This window comes from Ranitomeya imitator, chromosome 1, assembly GCF_032444005.1.
Source record: "Ranitomeya imitator isolate aRanImi1 chromosome 1, aRanImi1.pri, whole genome shotgun sequence".
NCBI lineage: Eukaryota > Metazoa > Chordata > Amphibia > Anura > Dendrobatidae > Ranitomeya > Ranitomeya imitator.
Genome location: NC_091282.1, coordinates 132,122,262 through 132,143,750, shown reverse-complemented (window position 1 = coordinate 132,143,750; position 21,489 = coordinate 132,122,262). Strand labels below are relative to the sequence as shown.

Genomic DNA, 21,489 nt, shown 5'->3' with positions numbered 1-21,489 from the left:
AATTGCAGAATATTGAAGAACAATGAAATTATTCATTCCAAACTAATGACTTTCTGTAATTGGTTGTAAAGCCACAATAGAGGGCTATAATTAGTATACAGAGTATGTAAATTACAACACGGCAGAAACATCCACCAGGTTATATTCATTATAAGGTAAACTGGAGTTTCTCAAATATTGTCCATTCTAAAGGAAGATATCCCAAAAGTCTAGATTTGAAGCTCTAAAAGGAAGCCAGCGGATATCAACCCATGTATCCCCCCCCATACACACAGTGTCTTAAAGTTGTCCATTATTAACAGATAAAAATCAGTCAATTTTCACCTATTTTGTCATGTGTGCAATCCATATGGCATCCGTTATATAAATCAGCAGTGAGATTTAGTAAAAAAAAAAAAAACCTATCCAAAAGAATGAACATGCATTTCTATGTAACAATTGCTTGCTGTGCATACGTTGAGGCTTCCAATTGTCTTTTAACCACTTCAAGCTTCAAAAAAAACACCAAGCGGTATAAAGAAGCGACCTGACCAATCTTTTGGCACAGAAGACACTCTGTACTTTACAAATAAAAGGGAAATACAGCCAGCAAATTACCGGACGTTATTGGAGCATTTTTCCATGTTTCGCGTAAAAAACAAAAAAAAGCCAGCAGTTTCTTCATTATTCAACAAGGTGAAAATAAACGTCAAGAAAACTACAGTTTAAAAAAAAAAAGTCACAGAAACTTCACTCACTTCTTTCGGAGGTAACGGCCATCTGGAGGAACCCAGACAGCAGCAGCAGACTCACTTCTTCTGAATGGCTGTTTTGGCCAAAGGAAGAGCGAGTAAGGGTATGTGCACACGTATTCTGGGTTCACTGCGGATTTTTCTGCAGCGGATTCCAGATTTGATAAATCCGCAGTGGAAAACTGCTGCAGATTTATTGCGGATTTACCGCGGTTTTCCATAAGGGCAGTTGTAAAACCACTGCGGAAAACGCAGAAAGAAGTGACATGCAGCTGAATGTAAACCGCTGTTTCCGCGCATTTTTTTTCCGCAGCATGTGCACAGCATTTTTGGTTTCCCATAGGTTTACATTGTACTGTAAAAGCATGGGAAACCGCTGTGGATCCGCAGCTGCGGAAACTCTGCGGATCCGCAGCAAAATCAGCAGCGTGTGCACATAGCCTAAAGCAGGCCAGTAATGGCCACTGATTGGCTGCAGGCAATGTCAAGCAAGCCCCGTCACCATCAGGGAGTAGTTTGTTTTTATTTTACTTAGGGGTATATAGTAACTGAGAAGGGGGGTTGTCAAAGTAGTGGCCAAGCCCTATCAGAATTGCAAAGTAATCAGTAAAAATAAGATGCTAAACGAATGATCTATACGAGATCAGATTTTATTTTTTGAGCACGCATAGACAAATAGGTGAGCCTCATCCAAAAAAACAGAAGAATAGCATGTAATGTCATTTCTTATTTTTTCACGCAGACATGTGGACTGTAGTAAGAAATGGTCTCTTGAACAGCCCAAATTAAGTTTTCCTAGTGCTGTTCATGTGATGAGTTTTTTTTTCCCCATGGATGGCACTCAGATGGAAAATATGGTTATGAATAAAGCCTTAGGAAGACACCAACGTGAGGCAAAATCAGGTCAAGTAACAGAGGGATAGTTATTTTACATTTTAAAATTATCACAAGAAAAAAAAAAAACACTTTCACTTGATGTAAAATGTTTCCAAGTTGTTTTTACTGCCATTTGTAAAAGTATATACATCAACATTACAGGTTTACACTGCAGTTACTCAGGTTTTTTTTTTTTTTTTTAAGCAAAACTAGCTGAACTCGCTTCATGACCCCTCTTCCACTTGAGTTTGTGAAGTTTTTCCTTTCCTGAAGTAGTTGAAAAAAAAAATTCCCTAAAAAAAATGTTTTATTTAAGCCATTTGATTGGACAGTGCCTAGTTTGGAGAGGATTCCATAAGGTTCTGGTACAGAAAAGTGACATGCAATTAGATTTTTTTCCACACAGGAATTTTTTCGAAACCTGACAAAAAAAAAAAAAAAATACTCGAAAGACTGAACATATGAACAAAGTTGTTTTACATTATTTACAGTAGAAATAAATAGCAGCCGTCCTTAAAATCATTTTTAGCCATTTTTCCAACGCTCTTTTTGCTGTGGAACTGCTCTAAATGTTTCTTCAGAAACTATGAAAGTGAATATTCCCGCCGATCTTGATTCATGAATCCAGAAAAAAAGAAAAAAGATCACCTCCGCACAGCTGCAGCCAAACTAACCACCTAGCATAGCAATCGAATAATGCTGAGAGTCCCACACGGCAGCTCCAGTGGTGCAGTATCCAAGGAAAACAAAACGAAAAATATCCAAATGTATAAGAAGAGAGGAACGCACTCACCGGGCAGCTAAAATCCAATCCTTTATTACAGCATGGACAAACTTAGCAGGGAGGGGAGTGGAGGACGACGGCCGTTTCACGCTTACGAGCGCTTCTACGGGTCCCTGTAGAAGCGTTCCTCTCTTCTTATACATCTTGATTCATGAATCAGGAGTGTCAGACAAGTAGCATACACCTCTGTCTGTCTCGCTAGAAATCCTACTCCAATCCCTGCTGGAGTAAGATTTGTGATGTAGCGAGCGCCATCGCTGGTCATGAATTTGACAAGTGGTGGTCGCCATAATCTCTTCCTCCCCACTTTGTCATAGTTAGATTAAACTGGCAGAGAACACCAAATGCTGCAAAATTTTCACGCAGCCTCAAGTTGCACAAATATTATGTGGCTTTTCAAAGACTTACGCCAGAATACCGGTGTAAAAGCTTAGATCAATCAGGCCCTTTGTTTGCACATATCTCAAGGCTACGTTCACACGTTGTGTCTTTGCTGAATCTCTTTTCCATTCAAAACCTGCTCGTCAGTAAAGAAGATACCGTACTTACAAAAAGCAGGTTTTGCTGTGTTTTTTTTGGGTATGTGCACACATTGCGGATTCCATTGCGGATTTTTCCACACAGATTCTGCAGAGTCCGCAGGTAAAATGCCCTGCATTTTTCCTTCGGATTCACTGTTGATTTTCTGCGGATTTCACCTTCGTTTTTACACCTGCGGATTCCAATTATGGAACAGGTGTAAAACGCTGCGGAATCTGCACAAAGAATTGACATGCTGCGGAAAATAAACCGCTGTGTTTCTGTGCGGAATTTTCCGCAGATGGGGCACTGCAGATTTGGTTTTCCATAGTACTGTACATTGCATGGAAAACTGCTGCGGATCCGCAGGGCCAAATCCGCAACGTGTGGACAGACCCAAAGACGTGACACGTTTGCAGTTCACAAACACGCAGCAGTTCCAATTCAGTCGGGGGGAGTGGAACAAAAAAAAAAACAACTGAGCATGAGATTTCTGAAATCTCTTATCTTTGGCTGGTAATGTAAAGCACAGCATAAAATCGGCAGTGTGTGAACATAGCCTAAGTCTACTTGTAATAAATAACCTTGCCCTTCATTTTAATGGGAAATGCGTCCATAAAGTATGTGGTGGATTTTTAATGTTTGGCTGTCGCATGAATTCCCTCCACTGGTCACTTGTATGTAGCCGGTCACCAAGATGCCGCAAGCCGGCGCTCCTTCCATAGCACTTACATATTATACAGCGGTGTACACAGACCTGTACACCACGTCCCTCCGGGCACACACTCCATACCCTAATCACACACATACTGGCAGTCACATATTGCTGTGTTGGAGGAAGCCCACGGACATCACTGCTGTCACATCTATCCATATTTACAGCCTTCAGGTCTCTTTGGTTTCAGTCTCCAGTTCTCGTGATCCATATTTTCATAATGAAGACCGTGTCAGAAAGTGACAATTTTGGGCACTTTAGTTGATGCTTTCTTCACTTTTGTCTGTACGGGAACATCTTCATGATCTGCGCTCATACCACTCGACCACCTGCTGACTGTCATTTGGGCTAAAAAATAAAAAAATAAAATAGGTACAGAGAACACCAAGTGCTCTAAATGGTGTCTAATGGGTGGAGAATGGCATGTTATACAGTGTTAATACTGATGTGTGTGACCCCGGCCTGAGCCTGTACAAAATCTGACACTAATAGAGGGCGGCGATATATGCACAAAGACACAAAAACGAAGATTAATGGACAGGGCGGAGATATTATTACAGTACTTTATTCCCCTTAGCCAGCATTTTTCTAAGGATGCCATCACATTGTGTTTTTGTTGTTAATAATTGGCTTTGTCTAATAGCTTTTTTTTTTTTTTTTTTTACAATTTAGTCGCAATATAAATGACATTGTGATGTTTCTACTACAATAAAAGAAGACCGAAAAAAAAACAGGAGAACCAAAAACCCTTATTTGTTACCACCTATATAAAAGAATACAACCAGATAAAGACGATTATCAAAAAATACTTGCCAATGCTCAAAAGCGATCCTGCTTTGGATAGTATTCTTCAGGAAGGGTGCTTATTTTCCACAAGGAGGGCTCCCACCCTTTCTAATCTGTTAACCCCTAGTATGGTAAGGGATAGTCCTGCTAAAACGACCTGGCTGTCTACTAAAGGTTTCTTTAGCTGCGAGGGTGGCAAATGTGGAGTATGCAAATATGCAGTAAATACCAAGCAATTTATTAAGAAAGTGAGGTCTGAAACAATGGTTATTGGTGACTATGAATTGCAGTAGTACATGTGTCATATACATGGCTACCTGCAGTATTTGTGATCTCTCCTATACTGGCTGCACAACACAAACCCCGGCAGCGCATCAGTGAACACCTTAATGGATTCAGTGAACAGAGATGCACCTAATCCCTCTAATGTATCCAAACATTGTTATCAAGTGCACAGTGGTGATTTGAGCGGTTTCCAGTTTTTCGGAATGGAAAGGGTCAGTAAACCCAGAAGGTGCGGAGCTTGGCGACAAAAACTTCTTAGCCGAGAAACCCATTAGATCCTGATGATTGAGACCGCCCATCCCACCGGTTTAAAACAAGCGAACAGATATAATATCCTATTAATACTGTTCACTGACCTTTTGACTGTATCTAATGACAGCATTATATTCATTGGTTTTACGTTTGTATTTTTGTACTGGTAAAAGGCTTTTAATGCTTGTGGGTGTGTAAAAATTTGAACCATGTGATAGGGGCGGGTTTTTTTTTTTTTTTTAATCCTTGGTCAATATAAAACCCCGACTCACTGGAATAACACTAGGTTATGACTAAGGGGCATATTTGGCCCTGAAACGCGTAAACTGGTGTCTGGGACCTCTGCTATTTTGCCATTTTTCCTATTGTCGGTTGTCTATGTTTTTATATGAAGATTTTGGAATAAAGTTTGCTGCAGTGCAACTTCTTGGGGCAGGATTTTTTCACTACGTAATAGGTGGAAGTATCCAGGAGTCAATATTGGTGAACAGCATTTTTAAATGTCAACGCGTTTCAAAGTTCTCATACCTCTTCGTCAGACTAAACCACATCCAGAGACTGACAATGGCATTTAAGTGGTTAAACTACAGTGATCGGATTGCGGTACAGGCATCTGCCTGGTATGGTGTGTGCTCAGCCCCTGAGCCTGCTCCATACATGTGGAACAGACAATGCAATGTGTCCCATATCAGAAAGGAATAAAAGATACTCCCGAAATTACCGTATTTTTCCGACCATAAGGTGCACTTTTTTTCTTCCAAATTTGGGAGGAAAGTGTGGGTGCGTCTTATGGTACGGATGTAGCATGTGGGGAGGGGGGCAGCAGTGAGTGGGATCACACTGTTATCCCACTTCAGGATGTCCCCACTGCCCAGAATCACCACTGGGGAAACCATGTGGTCCCGATGATTAAGTGCAGTGAATATTCATTAGCGGCTCCCCGCCCACCTATCAGCTGAGCTGTGAGCCCGGAGCAGCAAATGAATACTGCACTTAAGTAGGGACACACATGGCTTCTCCAGCGCTGATTCCTGCAGCAGCTGGGGAGGTCTGTGTGTCCGGGGGAGAGGAGGCAGCAGCAGGGGCCAGAGGAGAGAGGAGATCGCTGCATACCTGCCTGCCATGCCTGGATGCTGAGTGCTGTGCACAAACAGGACCTGTTTGATGTCAGGAGTGGGTGGGCTGGAGCATCACATGGCAGCTCAGAGCCCTCCCTCTTCTTGACATCATCACAGGTCCTTCAGGCTCTCCACTAGAATCTGCAGCTTCCTCATAACCTGTGCTGTGGAAAGGAAACGAGGGAAGGCTCTGTGTGCAGTCATGGGATGCTTTTACCTCACCACAGTGTGGCTGGCTGCCACATTTAAGAGGCGAGTCTTTACAAAACACAATAAAGCACTCTGCCACTCCTTTGGTGAACTATAACTCCCAGCATGTCATAGGATCTGCAGGACATGCTGGGAGTTATAGTTCTCCCATGGGATTTTAAAGCAGCACTCCAGTGTTATTTTGCAGTGCTGGAGTGGTGCTTTCAATATAAGCCCCCATTCTTATACTCACCCTCCAGCATCTTCATATAGTACTGTACAGACACCACACTGGTCCCGCAGCTTCCAACATAATAACATACTATTATATATAATAACACCACATATAATAGTATGTTATTTATGTTATTAAATATTTTACCACATTTTTTTTGCTTCAAATATTTTTTTTCCCTATTTTCCACCTCTAAAACCTGGGTGCGCCTTATAGTCCGATGCGTCTTATAGTCCGAAAAATACGGTATATAAAAGGCTAAATATTTTTATTAGAAAAGTTCCTTTTCCTCTCTGGTAGAAGATCTTGTTAGAACCAAGTTATACTTAATCTCCTGTTTACACCATTAAAGAAATATTCCCATATATATCATTCTGCCCATGGCACTGCATGAATTGGAGTGTCACATGTGAGGCGACACATTTAGTACAAGTCACCAGACAGGTGTCCAACACATGTCACAGCTCATGCATGCCGGGTTATAGATTTGGTACCTCGTTACGTGTCAGACACATACTATTTTCTGCTTGGCTTTGTTAGGACCAGTATTTAACACTAAAATTTTGGTGCATTGTCACTGAAATTTGTGGTGCAAAGCAATAAAAAAGGTTGGTACTTAGACTATAGTAAATTTTCAGTACACACATGGTTACCGGTTTCCCCCAATTAAACTATAAAGAAAGTAAATTTTCAGTTAGCTGGTTGTTATCTGTTATCTCACCTGAGGTTTGATGCTCTGGACAGTCCCTTTGAAAATGCTCTACAGAACCACAAATCCGACAGCCTCCACCTGAAAGGGAAGACACAAAGTTTTATATAACGGTTGTGAATTTCTGATTGAGAGGTGCAAAGATTCAAACTGTCAGATGTAAAACTTACAAGAGGAACCGCCAGCTACCGGTTGCCCAAGAGGAGCCGCCAGCTACCGGTTGGCCAAGAGGAGTCGCCAGCTACCGGTTGATATTAAAGTCTTAAAATTACAAGTGTTTCCAGGATCTCCCAGCACTGACTTGACAGCAGGCCCCAATGCAGTGCCAGCCAGGGGCGAGGTTACAGCCGCTCCTTCCTGAACAGAGCGGTGACTAAACCCACAACTGAAACTGAATGCTGCTGGGTAAAATAAGGTTAATTTTCTCCCTGCAGCATTCGGCTAAGTGCAGGCACCGAGCAGTTTAGTAACGGTATTAACCTGCACGTTAATAGCGTTTTCTTTTCTGGTGACAGGTTCCATTTAATATGGAGCTGCCTCTTTTTTAAAAAAGAGACCAAAAGTAATTTGACATTTATGTCAAAAGGTCTTTAATCGGCTGCATGAGCTATTGCCCCAGATGTCAAGTGTGGCATTTGCAGGTTATTAAAAATAGTGGGGACCCCAAGTCATATCATGGCGGCTGATATTAATAGGATGGGAACATCCACGAATGTTGGCCCCTTCCCAGCATAAGACCATCTCACAGCTGTCTGCTTTACCTTAACTGGTTATTAAAAATAGAGGGACCCCACGTCGCTTTTTTAATTTATTTATTAGTACAGTAAACCACACACAGAGCACTGCTCCACTACTCCATATGTACCTCCACCCCTGGTTCAGGATTTTTAAAATAACTTAGAATAAAAAGAAAATAAAATTAAGTAATTTCCCCATCGAAGGGCAATTGTCCTGCTTCCACGCCCATTTCCAGCCCCGTAGCCCTTGCTACGACCATTTTACAGCACCAAAATTCAGGACCCCTTTGACTTATGGGGTTGGGGTTCAAGTTCGGAACAAGTTCTAGAACACAAATCGAACTTCGGACTTAAGTTTGGCTGAACCCAACGAACTTTCACGGGTTTGCTCATTCCTACTCTCAATGGAAGTGAAATAAACCATCATTAGGCTGAAAAAAAATAAAATCAAGAGATAGCCGAAATTTTAGGAGTGGCTAAAAAAGTCTGGCACATTCTATTAAAAAAACACAAACAAAAAAAAAACCTGAAACATACTGGTGAGCTTGGGAACTCAAAGGCCTGAATGTCCCTGGAAGACAACAGTGGTGGATGATCGCAGAATTCCTTCTATGGTGAAGAAAAACCCCTTCAGAGCATCCATTCAAGTGAAGAACACTCTCTGGGAAGTAGATATTTTATTATCTAAGTCTACCATAAAGAGAAGACTTCATGAGAGCAGATACAGAGGGTTCACCACAAAGTGCAAACTATTAATCAGCCTAAGGGTACCGTCACACTATACGATTTACCTACGATCATGACCAGCGATATGACCTGGCCGTGATCGTAGGTAAATCGTAGTGTGGTCGCTGGGGAGCTGTCACACAGACAGCTCTCCAGCGACCAACGATGCCGAGGTCCCTGGGTAACCAGGGTAAACATCGGGTAACTAAGCGCAGGACCGCGCTTAGTTACCCGATGTTTACCCTGGTTACAAGCGTTAAACTAAAAAAAAAACAAACAGCACATACTTACATTCTGGTGTCCGTCAGGTCCCTTGCAGTCTGCTTCCCGCACTCAGTGACTGCCGGCCGTAAAGTGAAAGCACAGCCGCTGTGCTCTGCTTTCACTTTACGGCCGGCAGTCACAGTGCGGGAAGCAGAGACGGCAAGGGACCTGACGGACACCAGAATGTAAGTATGTTCTGTTTGTTTTTTTTTAGTTTAACGCTTGTAACCAGGGTAAACATCGGGTAACTAAGCGCGGTCCTGCGCTTAGTTACCCGATGTTTACCCTGGTTACAAGCGAACGCATCGCTGGATCGCATCGCTAGATCGGTGTCACACACACCGATCTAGCGATGACAGCGGGAGATCCAGCGATGAAAGAAAGTTCCATACGATCTGCTACGACGTACGATTCTCAGCAGGATCCCTGATCGCTGCTGCGTGTCAGACACAGCGATATCGTAACGATATCGCTGGAACGTCACGAATCGTACCGTCGTAGCGATCGAAATGTTATAGTGTGACGGTACCCTAAGGCTATGTGCAGACGATGCGGATTTGCTGCGGATCCGCAGCAGATTTTTCCACGCAGAAACGCTGCAGATCCACACTGTGATGTACAGTACAATGTTATTCAATGGCAAAAAAAAAAAATGCAGATGGTGCGGAAAAATCAGTGCAGAATTGCTGTGGATTTCAAAGAAGTGCATGTCACTTCTTTTCTGTGGATCTGCAGTGTTTCTGCACTCCTCCATGTTCAGCAGAGGCAAAAACCGCTGAAAATCCACACAAAATCCGAATCAATTCCACACAAAATCCGCATAAAAAACACGGCTGCGGATTCTGCCAGGAGATGCGGATTTTGTGCAGAAAATTCGGCACCTCTTTTCCTACGTGTGCACATACCCTAAAAGTACAAGGGCCAGATTAGAAAAAAAAAAAAAACATCTAAAGAAGCCATTCCAGCTCTGGAAAAGCAGTCTTTGGACAGATGAATCCGAGATCAACCTGTACCAGAATAATGGGAAGAAAAAAGTATGGAGAAGGCTTGGAATAACTCATGATCCAAAGGCCACAACGTCCTCTGTATACCATGGTGGAGGCAGTGTGATGCCGCCATGCATGGCTTCCAATGGCATTAGGTCACTAGTATTTATTGATGATGTGACTGAAGACAGAAGCAGCTAGATGAGTTCTGAAGTGTACAGGGCGATAGCCTTGCTGCACAGATTCTAAGTGAGTACAGATGGACAATGACCCAAAACATACTGTGAAAGCAACTCAGGTGTTTAAGGCAAAGAAGTGGAATATTCAGTAATGGCTGAGTCAACCACCAGATCTCAGCCCCACCAAGCAGCATTTCACATGCTTTTAAAGGGGGAGACCCAGAAACAAGAAACAACTGAAGTCAGCTGCAGTAGTGGCGTGAAAAAGCATCACAAAGGAGGAAACCAGCGTTATGCCTGTTAAGGTACCTTCACACTAAACGATATCGCTAGCGATCCGTGACGTTGCAGCGTCCTCGCTAGCGATATCGTTTAGTTTGACACGCAGCAGCGATCAGAATCCTGCTGTGATGTCGTTGGTCGGGGCTAGAGGGCCAGACCTTTCTTTGGTCGCTGGATCTCCCGCTGACATCGCTGAATCGGCGTGTGTGACACCAATTCAGCGATGTCTTCGCTGGTAACCAGGGTAAACATCGGGTTACTAAGCGCATGGCCGCGCTTAGTAACCCGATGTTTACCCTGGATACCATCCTAAAAGTTAAAAAAACAAACGCTTCATACTTACCTACCGCTGTCTGTCCTCCGGCGCTGTGCTTTCCTGCACACAATGTGAGCACAGCGGCCGGAAAGCAGAGCGGTGACGTCATCGCTCTGCTTTCCGGCCGCTGTGCTCACAGCCAGAGCAGAGAAGCAGAGCGCCGAGGACAGACAGCGGAAGGTAAGTATGAAGCGTTTGTTTTTTTAACTTTTAGGATGGTAACCAGGGTAAACATCGGGTTACTAAGCGTGGCCCTGCGCTTAGTAACCCGATGTTTACCCTGGTTACCGGCATCGTTGGTCGCTGGAGAGCGGTCTGTGTGACAGCTCTCCAGCGACCAAACAGCGACGCTGCAGCGATCCGGATCGTTGTCTGGATCGCTGCAGCGTCGTTTAGTGTGAAGGGGCCTTAAGTGCTTAGATGCATTTTTTTGTTAAGTCCTGGATATCCCCTTTAAAATCTGCAGTTGCTCTATGCGACTGCAGATTTGTGATTCTTCACAGTAGTGATGAGTGAATATACTCGTTACTCGAGATTTCTCCAGCACGCTCGGGGTCCGCTGAGTATTTTTTAGTGCTCGGAGATTTAGTTTTTCTGGCCGCAGCTGAATGATTTACATCTGTAAGCTAGCATCAGTACATGTGGAGATTCCCTAGCAACCAGGCAACCCCCACATGTACTTATGCTGGCTAACAGCTGTAAATCATTCAGCTGCGACGAGAAAAACAAAATCTCTGAGCACTAAAAAATACTCAGCGGACCCCGAGCGTGCTGGAGAAATCTCGAGTAACGAGTATATTCGCTCATTACTACTTCACAGTTGGCTGTAAGATTCTCCGTTGCAGGTACCGGGAGCAGGCGATCATTTGACCGTAATTTCCGCACTTTGAGCCACATAACGTGTCTGGCTTTACTCAATTCACTTGTATGGAACGAGGCCGCGCACGTCTAGTCGGCACGTGACCGCAAATCACATACTTGTGGTCTCACTCCCAACTATTTCATATAGCATTCAGATGCAAACAAAAAAATATGTATACAAAACCACAAGATCCTACCTTCCGCATAGAGGCCTTTGGGATTGTCTGGGCACGACCTCGCCAAGTGTCCCATCTCTCCACATATGAAACATTTAGCAAATGGAAATTCTCCTGAAACATAAAACGAGAACATTTTTATTTTCACTAACTTGTTAAAATATTACTAACGCTCAACGTCCTGCAATTCCAACCATCCTATACAGATTTACCCATTAGGGCATATGGCTGTCAGAGGAAAGATGGGTGGGGGTCCCTTCCGTTAGACAGGGCCCATCCATTCTTTACATAAAACACCGTTTCTCTGGCCTATATCTAAGGCTGCGTCCACGTCAGCAGTTCTATATTCCATCAGGGCAGCAATCATTGCATGGAGTACCACGCCACGTACCCTATGGGGGAGACAGCTGGCGGCAGATCAGTGCCCGCACTCACCACTACCTACAGCATTAGGGGATTCACAAACTACAGGTCTGGGAGGTTCTCACATGTACCAAGTGCTGGATCCACTTTGGCTCTGCATTTATTGACTTCATGCTCTGTGGATCCACAGCGAAAACAGATCCCGGTGCCCGTGTCCTGGCATCTCAGGGCTTCTGAGCAATCAGCCATGCCGTGCCCAGCCTTCCGACAGTGAAAGCAGACCTGTAAGACATAGAAGGCAGAATATCCTCAGTAACGCGCCCGCCGTCTCCTCACCACCCGGGAGCTGGAGCTAAAGGGGTTGGCAGGCAGCTCAGAGCTGTCCCCAATCCACCCGGCACTCCAGCACCGCCACCATGACTTTCTCCAAAGGACCAGAAGAGATGACACCGTGGACACCAGCAACCTGCCCGCAGCCAATCAGCGGCCAGGTGACTGGTGGTCGGGACGTCATCTCTCCCGGGGGGAGGTGTATGTACACGAGCAGGGGTCCGTGCGCTACAGCTCAGGTGTGGAGGCCCCGGGCCGCTCTGTGCACACAGGCCGCACTCCGACCACGATCCCCGGATGTGTGGAGGCCCGGGGTTTGCATACAGGCCGCACTCCGATTACGATACCCGGATGTGTGGAGGCCCCGGGCCGCGCCGTGCACACAGGCCGCACTCTGATACCCGGATGTGTGAGGCCGCAGCCGGGCGCTTCTCACCATCTTGTCCTTTTTGCTCTGCTGCCTCCTCTGCCTCCGGCCCTCGCTGCGCTGCACCTTCCTCAGCTGCTCCTCCTGCGCGGCCCTGAAGCCATTCACATCTTCATCCACGTAGGCCGCTTTCTTCTTCTTCCTCTTGGCGGGGCCGGCTCCCGGCGGCTTCCCGAGCTCTTCCCATGGAGTGGCCGCACACACTTTGCGGTTCCGGGCCGCTGTATTATTACTCTGCCCCGGACGAGCCCAGCGAGTCATCACGCCGCGGACAGACTACAGAAAAAAAAGCACATGGGAAATACTCCGGATATTACGTCACTAGTGACCCGGAAGTTCTGGGGACTTTAGTTAGCCGGCGGCCATCTTTGTTACTGGACAGAGAAGATACAAATTTAAACAAACATTGGTCAGAGGCTGGACACTGCTCCCATCCCATGTTATCATAGTTCTACCGGAGACCATGCTGCGTGCGTCACAGAACGGCGCATGTGCAAGATACAAGCAGAATAACATGGTTATCTCCTAAAACCCAAGGAAACTTAGGAGGAAAGTATCAGTAAGGCTACGTTCACACTAGCGTTGTGCGCCGCTGCGTCGGCGAAGGAACGCACAACGCACGCAAAAACGCGGCAAAACGCACGCAAAAACGCTGCGTTTTGCGACGCATGCGTCGTTTTTTGCCGAAATTCGGACGCAAGAAAAATGCAACTTGTTGCGTTTTCTTGGTCCGACGCTTGCGGCAAAAAAGACGCATGCGTCGCACAACACAACAAACAAAAACGCATGCGTCCCCCATGTTAAGTATAGGGGCGCATGACGCGTGCGTCGCCGCTGCGTCGCCCGACGCTAACCCGACGCACACTAGCATAACGCTAGTGTGAACGTAGCCTAAAAAACGTTTTCAACAATTTTTTTTTTAGAGTATCAATGTTTTATTTTTTTTTAAATAACTTTTTTCAGGGTATGTGCACACGTTACAGATTAGCCTGCGGACTTTTCTGCACTAAATCCACAGCTCTTGGCAGAAAACGCAGGTGCGTTTTTTGCGTATTTTTTATGCGTTTTTGAAAGCTAAATAAAGGTCTATTATTGAACAAAAAAAAAGGTTTGTGATGTCATTTTTTTGTCCAACTTCCTCTTTCACATTTGTCCAACCTACACTTTATTAGGCCAGTTTCACACGTCAGTGTCTCAGGTACGTGAGGTGACAGTTTCCTCACGTACCGGAGACACTGACACACGTAGACACATAAAAATCAATGCATCTGTGCAGATGTCATTGATTTTTTGCGGACCGTGTCTCCGTGTGCCAAACACGGAGACATGTCAGTGTTCGTGGGAGCGCACGTATTACACGGACCCATTAAAGTCAATGGGTCTGTGTAAAACACGTACCGCACAAGGACGTTGTCCGTGTGCAGTCCGTGTGCCGTGCAGGAGACAGCGCTACATTAAGCGCTGTCCCCCCCACTGGTGCTGAAGCCGCGATTCATATCTTCCCTGCAGCAGCGTTTGCTGCAGAGAAGATATGAATAATAGTGTTTAAAATAAAGATCTATGTGCCCGAACCTGTGCGCCCCCCCGCTGTTCTGAAAATACTCACCCAGCTCCCTCGTTGGCTGTCGCTGCTTCCTGTTCTGGCCGCATCTTCTCCTGTATGCGGTCACGTGGGGCCGCTCATTTACAGTAATGAATATGCGGCCCCATCTCCCATAGGGGTGGAGCCGCATATTCATTACTGTAATCAGCGGCCCCACGTGACCACATACAGGAGAAGATGCGGCCAGAACAGGAAGCAGCGACAGCCAACGAGGGAGCTTGGTGAGTATTTTCAGAACAGCGGGGGGGGGGGGGGGGTTGGGGGCGCACAGGTTCGGGCACATAGATCTTTATTTTAAACACTATTATTCATATCTTCTCTGCAGCAAACGCTGCTGCAGGGAAGATATGAATCGCGGCTTCAGCACCAGATGCTGGTACGTGTGGTACCCAGCACGGTGCGTGTGGTACCCAGCGGGCACACGGGCGGCACATGTGTGCCGCACGTCTGCCACACTGATGTGCCACAGAAACGTAGGGGCACACGGATAATTCCGGTACATAGATCGATAGATATTATCTATCTCTAGATCTGTCTGTCATCTATCTAGCTCATTCTATCATCTATCTATCTCATTCCTTCTATCTATCGATAGAAGGAAGGAGTGGGATAAATAGATGGAAGGAATAGGATAGATATATCTATATCTATCCATAGATATATTTATCTCATTCCTTCTATCCCATATCTAGAAAAAACAGATCCGTTGCAAATAGTAAAAAACCGATGCAACTGATCTGTTTTTTTTTTTTTAGAGAGAACGGGAAATGTGCATGATTTCATTGAAAAAAATGCATGAAAAACGGATTTGGAGGCCGGATTCATCATTTCACATCTCAGTTTCATACGTTTTTCGCAGGATCCGTCGCTGTACGTTTTCTCTGTCCGCCGGAAACAGCTTTTTTTGGCGGATCTAGCAAAAAACGGATGAAACGTGTGGCCATCAGTTGCAATCCGGCACTAATACAATTCTATGAGAAAAAAACGGATCCGGCAAAAAAAAAGGATGTTTTTTTCAAAACTCGCCGGATTATGCCTGCCGGCAAAAACCTGATGTGTGAAAGTAGCCAGATAGATATATGGATAGAAACATCTATGTATCTATAGATATATCTATCTATAAATATATCTATTGATGGATATAACCATAGATATATAATAGCAAGGCCGATGTTGATTAATGAATGTTTAATTAAAAAATATAAAAAAATGGCGTGGGCTCCCGCGCAATTTTCTGTGCCAGAGGGGAAAAGCCAACTGCCGGGGCCAATATTTCTAGCCTGGAAAGGGGGTAATAGCCTTTACTGGCTATTAAAATAGGGGGACATCCCCCAAAAAATGATGTGGGATCCCCTATATTTTATAGCCAGAAAGGCTATGCAGACAGCTGCGGGCTGATATTCATAGCCTAGAGAGGGGTCATGGATATTTGCCCCTCCCCAGCTATAAATACCAGCCACCCCAGAAATGGCGCATCTGTAAGATGCGCCAATTCCGGGACTTAGCCCCTCTCTTCCCACTTCCCTGTAGCGGTGGCATATGGGGTAATAAGGGGTCAATTTCACCTTGCTATTGTAAGGTGACATTAAGCCCGGTTAATAATGGAGAGGCGTCAATAAGACGCCCATCCATTACTAATCCTATAGCAGTGAAAGAGTTAAAAAAAAGACAGCCAGAAAAAAGTATTTTAATATTCTTAATTTCACCATACTTACCATACTCGATCGCATGCAAAAAATTAAAAATAATAAACCAACCGTATACTACCTTTCCGCCGTAGTCCAATTAATAATGAATGTCCCATGACGATTTCCCCTATAGAACTGACATCAGGTGATGTGACCGCTCTATAGGGCCTCCAGTGACACACTGATAGGGGACAATGGCTCCTGCAGTGCATCACTGAAGAGGTTACCTGAGTTCAGGGTCTCACTTTATGGCAAAGCTGCGTGGAAATTTTCCCACACAGCAGTGCCACAAGTGAGAATAGGGACTATTTTTCACAGTGGCGGAGGAATACATTGCGGAGGGATACCTTCCGTCATTTTATTGTCGGAGCCCCTGGAGAGCGGTCGCATCAGCTGATGTGGCTGCTCTCCATGGGAGATCGTTGTGGGACACTCGTATTAATTGGATATCTGCGGATCAGGAAGTATATTGTTTGTTATTTTAATATTTTTACAGGTGATCAAGGGCTTCGGGGATCAAGGTGATGGTGAGTATGTACTTTATGTTGTATGTACTGTATGTCTATATGTATGTGTTGCATGTACTGTATGTTTTATGTTGTATGTATGTTGTATGTTCTGTCGTATGTTGTAATGTATGTATTTTGTATGTACTGTTGTATGTTGCATGTACTGTTGTATGTTGCATGTACTGTTGTATGTATGTCGTATGTTGTATGTACTGTTGTTTGTTGTATGTACTGTTGTATCTATGTCGTATATTGTATGTACTGTTGTATGTATGTTGTAGTTGTATGTACTGATGTATGTTGTATGTCGTGTTGCATGTATGTTGTATGTACTGTTGTATGTTGTACGTACTGTTGTATGTTCTGTTGTATGTTGTATGTCGTATGTTGTATGTATGTTGTATGTACTGTTGTATGTTGTATGTACTGATGTATGTATTGTATGTTATATGTTGTATGTACTGTATGTGTGTATGTGTTTTTTTGTCTTTTTTACATTCAACACATTAGCCGGATGATGGGACTACTACTGTCCCATCATTACCTAATGTGTCTATCACTATCACTGTAGCAGACATAGCCCAATGGGACTTGTAGTCCCATCGGACAATGCCTGCACACACACACACACACACCCCCAACAGACACGGCATACCCCCGACTGGCCCGCACAGAGCCCCGGCAGACCCCCCGACAGCCCGCACAGACCCCCGACAGCCCCGCACAGACCCTCGACAGCCCCGGCAGATCCCGGACAGCCCGCACAGACCTCAGACAGCCCCGGCAGACCCCCAAGAGCTCGGCAGATGCCCCGGCAGACCCCCGACAGCCCCGCAGACCCACACACACACACACGCAGACCCAGCCTGCACGCACAGACACGCACAGTTTCCGCCCACACACTTCCCTCCTCCCGATCTGCAGCGTTTCACCCGCAGCTAACCCACAGATCTTTTTTACATCTGTGGTTTTGCTGCGGATGTTCCCGACTCAATGCAAGTCAATGGGTGCAGAAACGCTGCAGATCCGCACAAAGAATTGACATGCTGCGGAAAAAACAATGCTCCGTTTCTGTGCGTTTTTTCCCCGCAGCATGTGCACAGTGGATTGGGCTTTCCATAGGTTTACATGGTACTCTAAACCGCATGGAAAACTGCTGCAGATCCGCAGAGTCAAAAATGCTGCAGATCCGTGGTAAAATCCGCAACGTGTTAACATGGCCTTATGGAGTGGGTGTAGAAACACAGCAGTTCTGCACAGAATTAACATGGTCCTTTTTTGAATATGCTGCATTTTCCATGCAGATTTTTCTGCACCATCAGCACAGCATTTTTTTTTGCCATTGATTTATATTGTACTGTAAATCACTTGAATATCTGCAGCGTTTCTGTGCGGAAAAAAAATCTGCAGATCTGCAGGAAATCTGCAGTGTGTGCACATACCCTAACAGGTCCCGTCACCAGATCACATACATAGCCAGCAGCTTTTGTTTTGGCCAAAAGATATTTTTAAGACACCATCACGGTAGACTCTTTTGGTCGAGCTCTACTCTAACCTATTAAACATTTGTTAAAATATCTAATACTCTTTTTATGTATATTTTTATTTGTTTCTTATTTGTTTAAGGCAATGAGTCACATACATTTTTTAAAACGAACAATAATATCACATAAAAGGGAGAAATATCACCATACCATGATCAGACCACATAGTACCACACAGTGAACGAATATTACAGTACTGATCATTAATAAACAAAAGAAGATAGTATTCTGCTACAGATGGATCTGAATAAGTTGGAAACTTGGGCCGAGAGGTGGCAGATGTGGTTTAACAATGATAAATGTAAGGTTATACACATGGGAAGAAGGAATCAATATCACCATTACACACTGAATGGGAAACCACTGGGTAAATCTGACAGGGAGAAGGACTTGGGGATCCTAGTTAATGATAAACTTACCTGGAGCACTCAGTGCCAGGCAGCAGCTGCCAAGGCAAACATGATCATGGGGTGCATTAAAAGAGGTCTGAATACACATGATGAGAGCATTATACTGCCTCTGTACAAATCCCTAATTAGACCGCACATGGAATACTGTGTACAGTTTTGGGCACCGATGCTCATGAGGGATATAATGGAGCTAGAGCGAGTACAAAGGAGGGCAACAAAATTAATAAAGGGGATGGGGAAACTACAATACTCAGAGATGACAAATTTTATTAATTTAAAAACACAAGTCATAAATACCATATCATAGTGTTAAGTAAGAGGAAAGGATAAATACCCAAGTACATAGCACAAGAAGTGATACAAGAAAAACATACAGGCTTCTGGGATCATATAGTTTATGTCAGAACATATGGGCATCCAAAATATATAAGTCCTGATCTAAGTAGTCCTAAAGTGCATAGTGCAAAATACCCAAATGGGTCAACACGTATCAAATGCCTGACACATACCCATGTGGTAAGCCCGTCCTTGGTATCACAAATGTTGGGACGTACTGCACATGATGAAGTGGGGGTTAAAGGGGGCTGGACATGATGAAGTGGGGGTAAAGGGGACTGCACATGATGAAGTGTGGGGGTAGGGGGACTGCTAATGAATTGGGGGGTAAAGGGGACTGCACATGATGAAGTGTGGGGGTAGGGGGACTGCTAATGAAGTGGGGAGGTGAGGGGCACTGCACATGATGAAGTGGGGGAAGAGGGACTGCACATGATGAATTGGGGGGAGGGGAGACTGGAAATGATGAATTGAGAGTGAGGGACTGCACATGATGAAGTGGGGGTTAAAGGGGACTGGACATGATGAAGTGGGGGTAAAGGGGACTGCACATGATGAAGTGTGGGGGTAGGGCGACTGCTAATGAATTGGGGGGTAAAGGGGACTGCACATGATGAAGTGTGGGGGTACGGGGACTGCTAATGAAGTGGGGAGGTGAGGGGCACTGCACATGATGAAGTGGGGGAAGAGGGACTGCACATGATGAATTGGGGGGAGGGGAGACTGGAAATGATGAATTGAGAGTGAGGGACGTGGATAGCAATTGAATTAAAGGTGGGGGTGGAGAGAACAAATGATGATCTGGGAAGAGAGCAAATAATAATGAATATTGAGGGTGGGGGAGAAAATGATGTATTGAATGTAGGGAGAGAGCTGTTGATAATGAATAGAGGGTGGGAGAGAGTAGACATGACAATGAATTGGGGCAGAAGGGGCATGTAAATATAATGAGTCGGGGGAGCGGGAGATACATAGTGGGGGCTGTTGAGTATGCAGTGACTGGTAATGAATTGGGGGATAATTGGGGCTAATTAATTTATATATTAGGTGGGGAAAGTGGCTATGTATAGCTAGAAAGGGATCAGTGGCGTATTAATAAAATAAATAATCTTTATTTTTATATAGCGCTAACATATTCTGCAGCGCTTTACAGTTTGCATACATTATCATCACTGTCCCCGATGGGGCTCAATCTAAATTCCCTATCAGTATATCTTTGGAATTTTGGAGGAAACCGGAGTACACAGAGGAAACCCACGCAAACATGGGGAGAACATACAAACTCCTTGCATATGTTGTCATTGGTGGAATTTGAACCCAGGCCTGTATTATAATTAATATTTGGAATGGTGGGTTGCATAATAACTAGTGATGAGCGAGTGTACTCGTTGCTCAGGTTTTCCCGAGCATGCTCACTCATCACTAATAATAACCAATTACCGTATATACTCGAGTATAAGCCGACCCGAGTATAAGCCGACCCCCCTAATTTTGCCACAAAAAACTGGGAAAACTTATTGACTCGAGTATAAGCCTAGGGTAGAAAATGCAGCAGCTACCGGTGAATTTCAAAAATAAAAATAGATGCTCCATACCGTTCATTATTGCCCCATAGATGCTCCATATACAACTGTGCTATATAGAATGCTCTGCACCGTTGATTATGGCCCCATAGATGCTCCTTATAATGCTGTGCCATATATGCTCTGCACCTTTGATTATGGCCCCATAAATGCTCCTTAGAATGCTGTGCCCCATATATGCTCTGCACCTTTGATTATGGCCCCATAGGTGCTCCTTAGAATGCTGTGCCCCATATATGCTCTGCACCTTTGATTATGGCCCCATAGGTGCTCCTTAGAATGCTGCCCCATATATGCTCTGCACCTTTCATTATGGCCCCATAGGTGCTCCTTAGAATGCTGCTGGTGCTGCCATAAAAAAAAAAAAATCACATACTCACCTCTCTTCTCAGGACGCCGGCGCTTTCAATAATTACCTGCTCCTCTGCGGCTCCGTCTCCAGCACTGACGCTCAGCAGAGGGCGCGCACTGACTACGTCACAGCGCCCTCTAACCTGAGCGTCACTGCTAGAGGATGCTGGAGACGGAGCCGCACCGGAGCGAGGAGCAGGTAATTATAGCGCTGCGCTCCCCTTACCTGCTGCGGCGCGGTCCCTGCAGTCCCTGGCTTCTCCGGCGCTGCAGCTTCTTCCTGTAATTGAGCGGTCACATGGCACCGATCATTTACAGCAATGAATATGCGGCTCCTCCCCTATGGGGGTGGAGCCGCCTATTCATTTCTGTAATGAGCGGTGCCATGTGACCTCTCAGTACAGGAAGAATCTGCAGCGCCGGAGAAGCCAGGGACTGCAGGGACCGCGCCGCAGCAGGTAAGTATGACTACACAGCCCCCGCTCTCCCTCCCCTGCTGACACCCGGGTATATGACTCGAGTATAAGCCGAGAGGGGGACTTTCAGCCCAAAAAAATGGGCTGAAAATCTCGGTTTATACTCGAGTATATACGGTATGTATTAATGGTGGCTGCATATC

General features: G+C 45.0%; 1 protein-coding gene across 1 annotated transcript; it reads right to left on the bottom strand.

Moving 5' to 3' along the window:
* Positions 1–1,453: 1,453 nt before the first annotated feature.
* Positions 1,454–13,169, bottom strand: ZCCHC9 (zinc finger CCHC-type containing 9). The gene is made up of 5 exons (XM_069751082.1): positions 12,856–13,169; positions 12,221–12,371; positions 11,748–11,840; positions 7,212–7,280; positions 1,454–3,973 (listed from the first exon to the last, which is right to left on the bottom strand). The coding sequence occupies exons 1-5, from the start codon at positions 13,105–13,107 to the stop codon at positions 3,858–3,860; spliced, it is 681 nt and encodes a 226-aa protein (XP_069607183.1). The 5' UTR covers positions 13,108–13,169; the 3' UTR covers positions 1,454–3,857.
* Between the last annotated feature and the right edge of the window lie 8,320 nt (positions 13,170–21,489).

Bases quoted from the DNA above. Each gene is read 5' to 3' on its own strand.
- ZCCHC9 (XM_069751082.1), bottom strand. From the start codon at position 13,107: ATGACTCGCTGGGCTCGTCCGGGGCAGAGTAATAATACAGCGGCCCGG. The intron at 12,372-12,855 runs GTGAGAAGCGCC...TATGTCTTACAG, and splicing joins AGAGCAAAAAGGACAAGATG to GTCTGCTTTCACTGTCGGAA. The intron at 11,841-12,220 runs GTACATGTGAGA...TTTATGTTTCAG, and splicing joins CAAAGTGGATCCAGCACTTG to GAGAATTTCCATTTGCTAAA.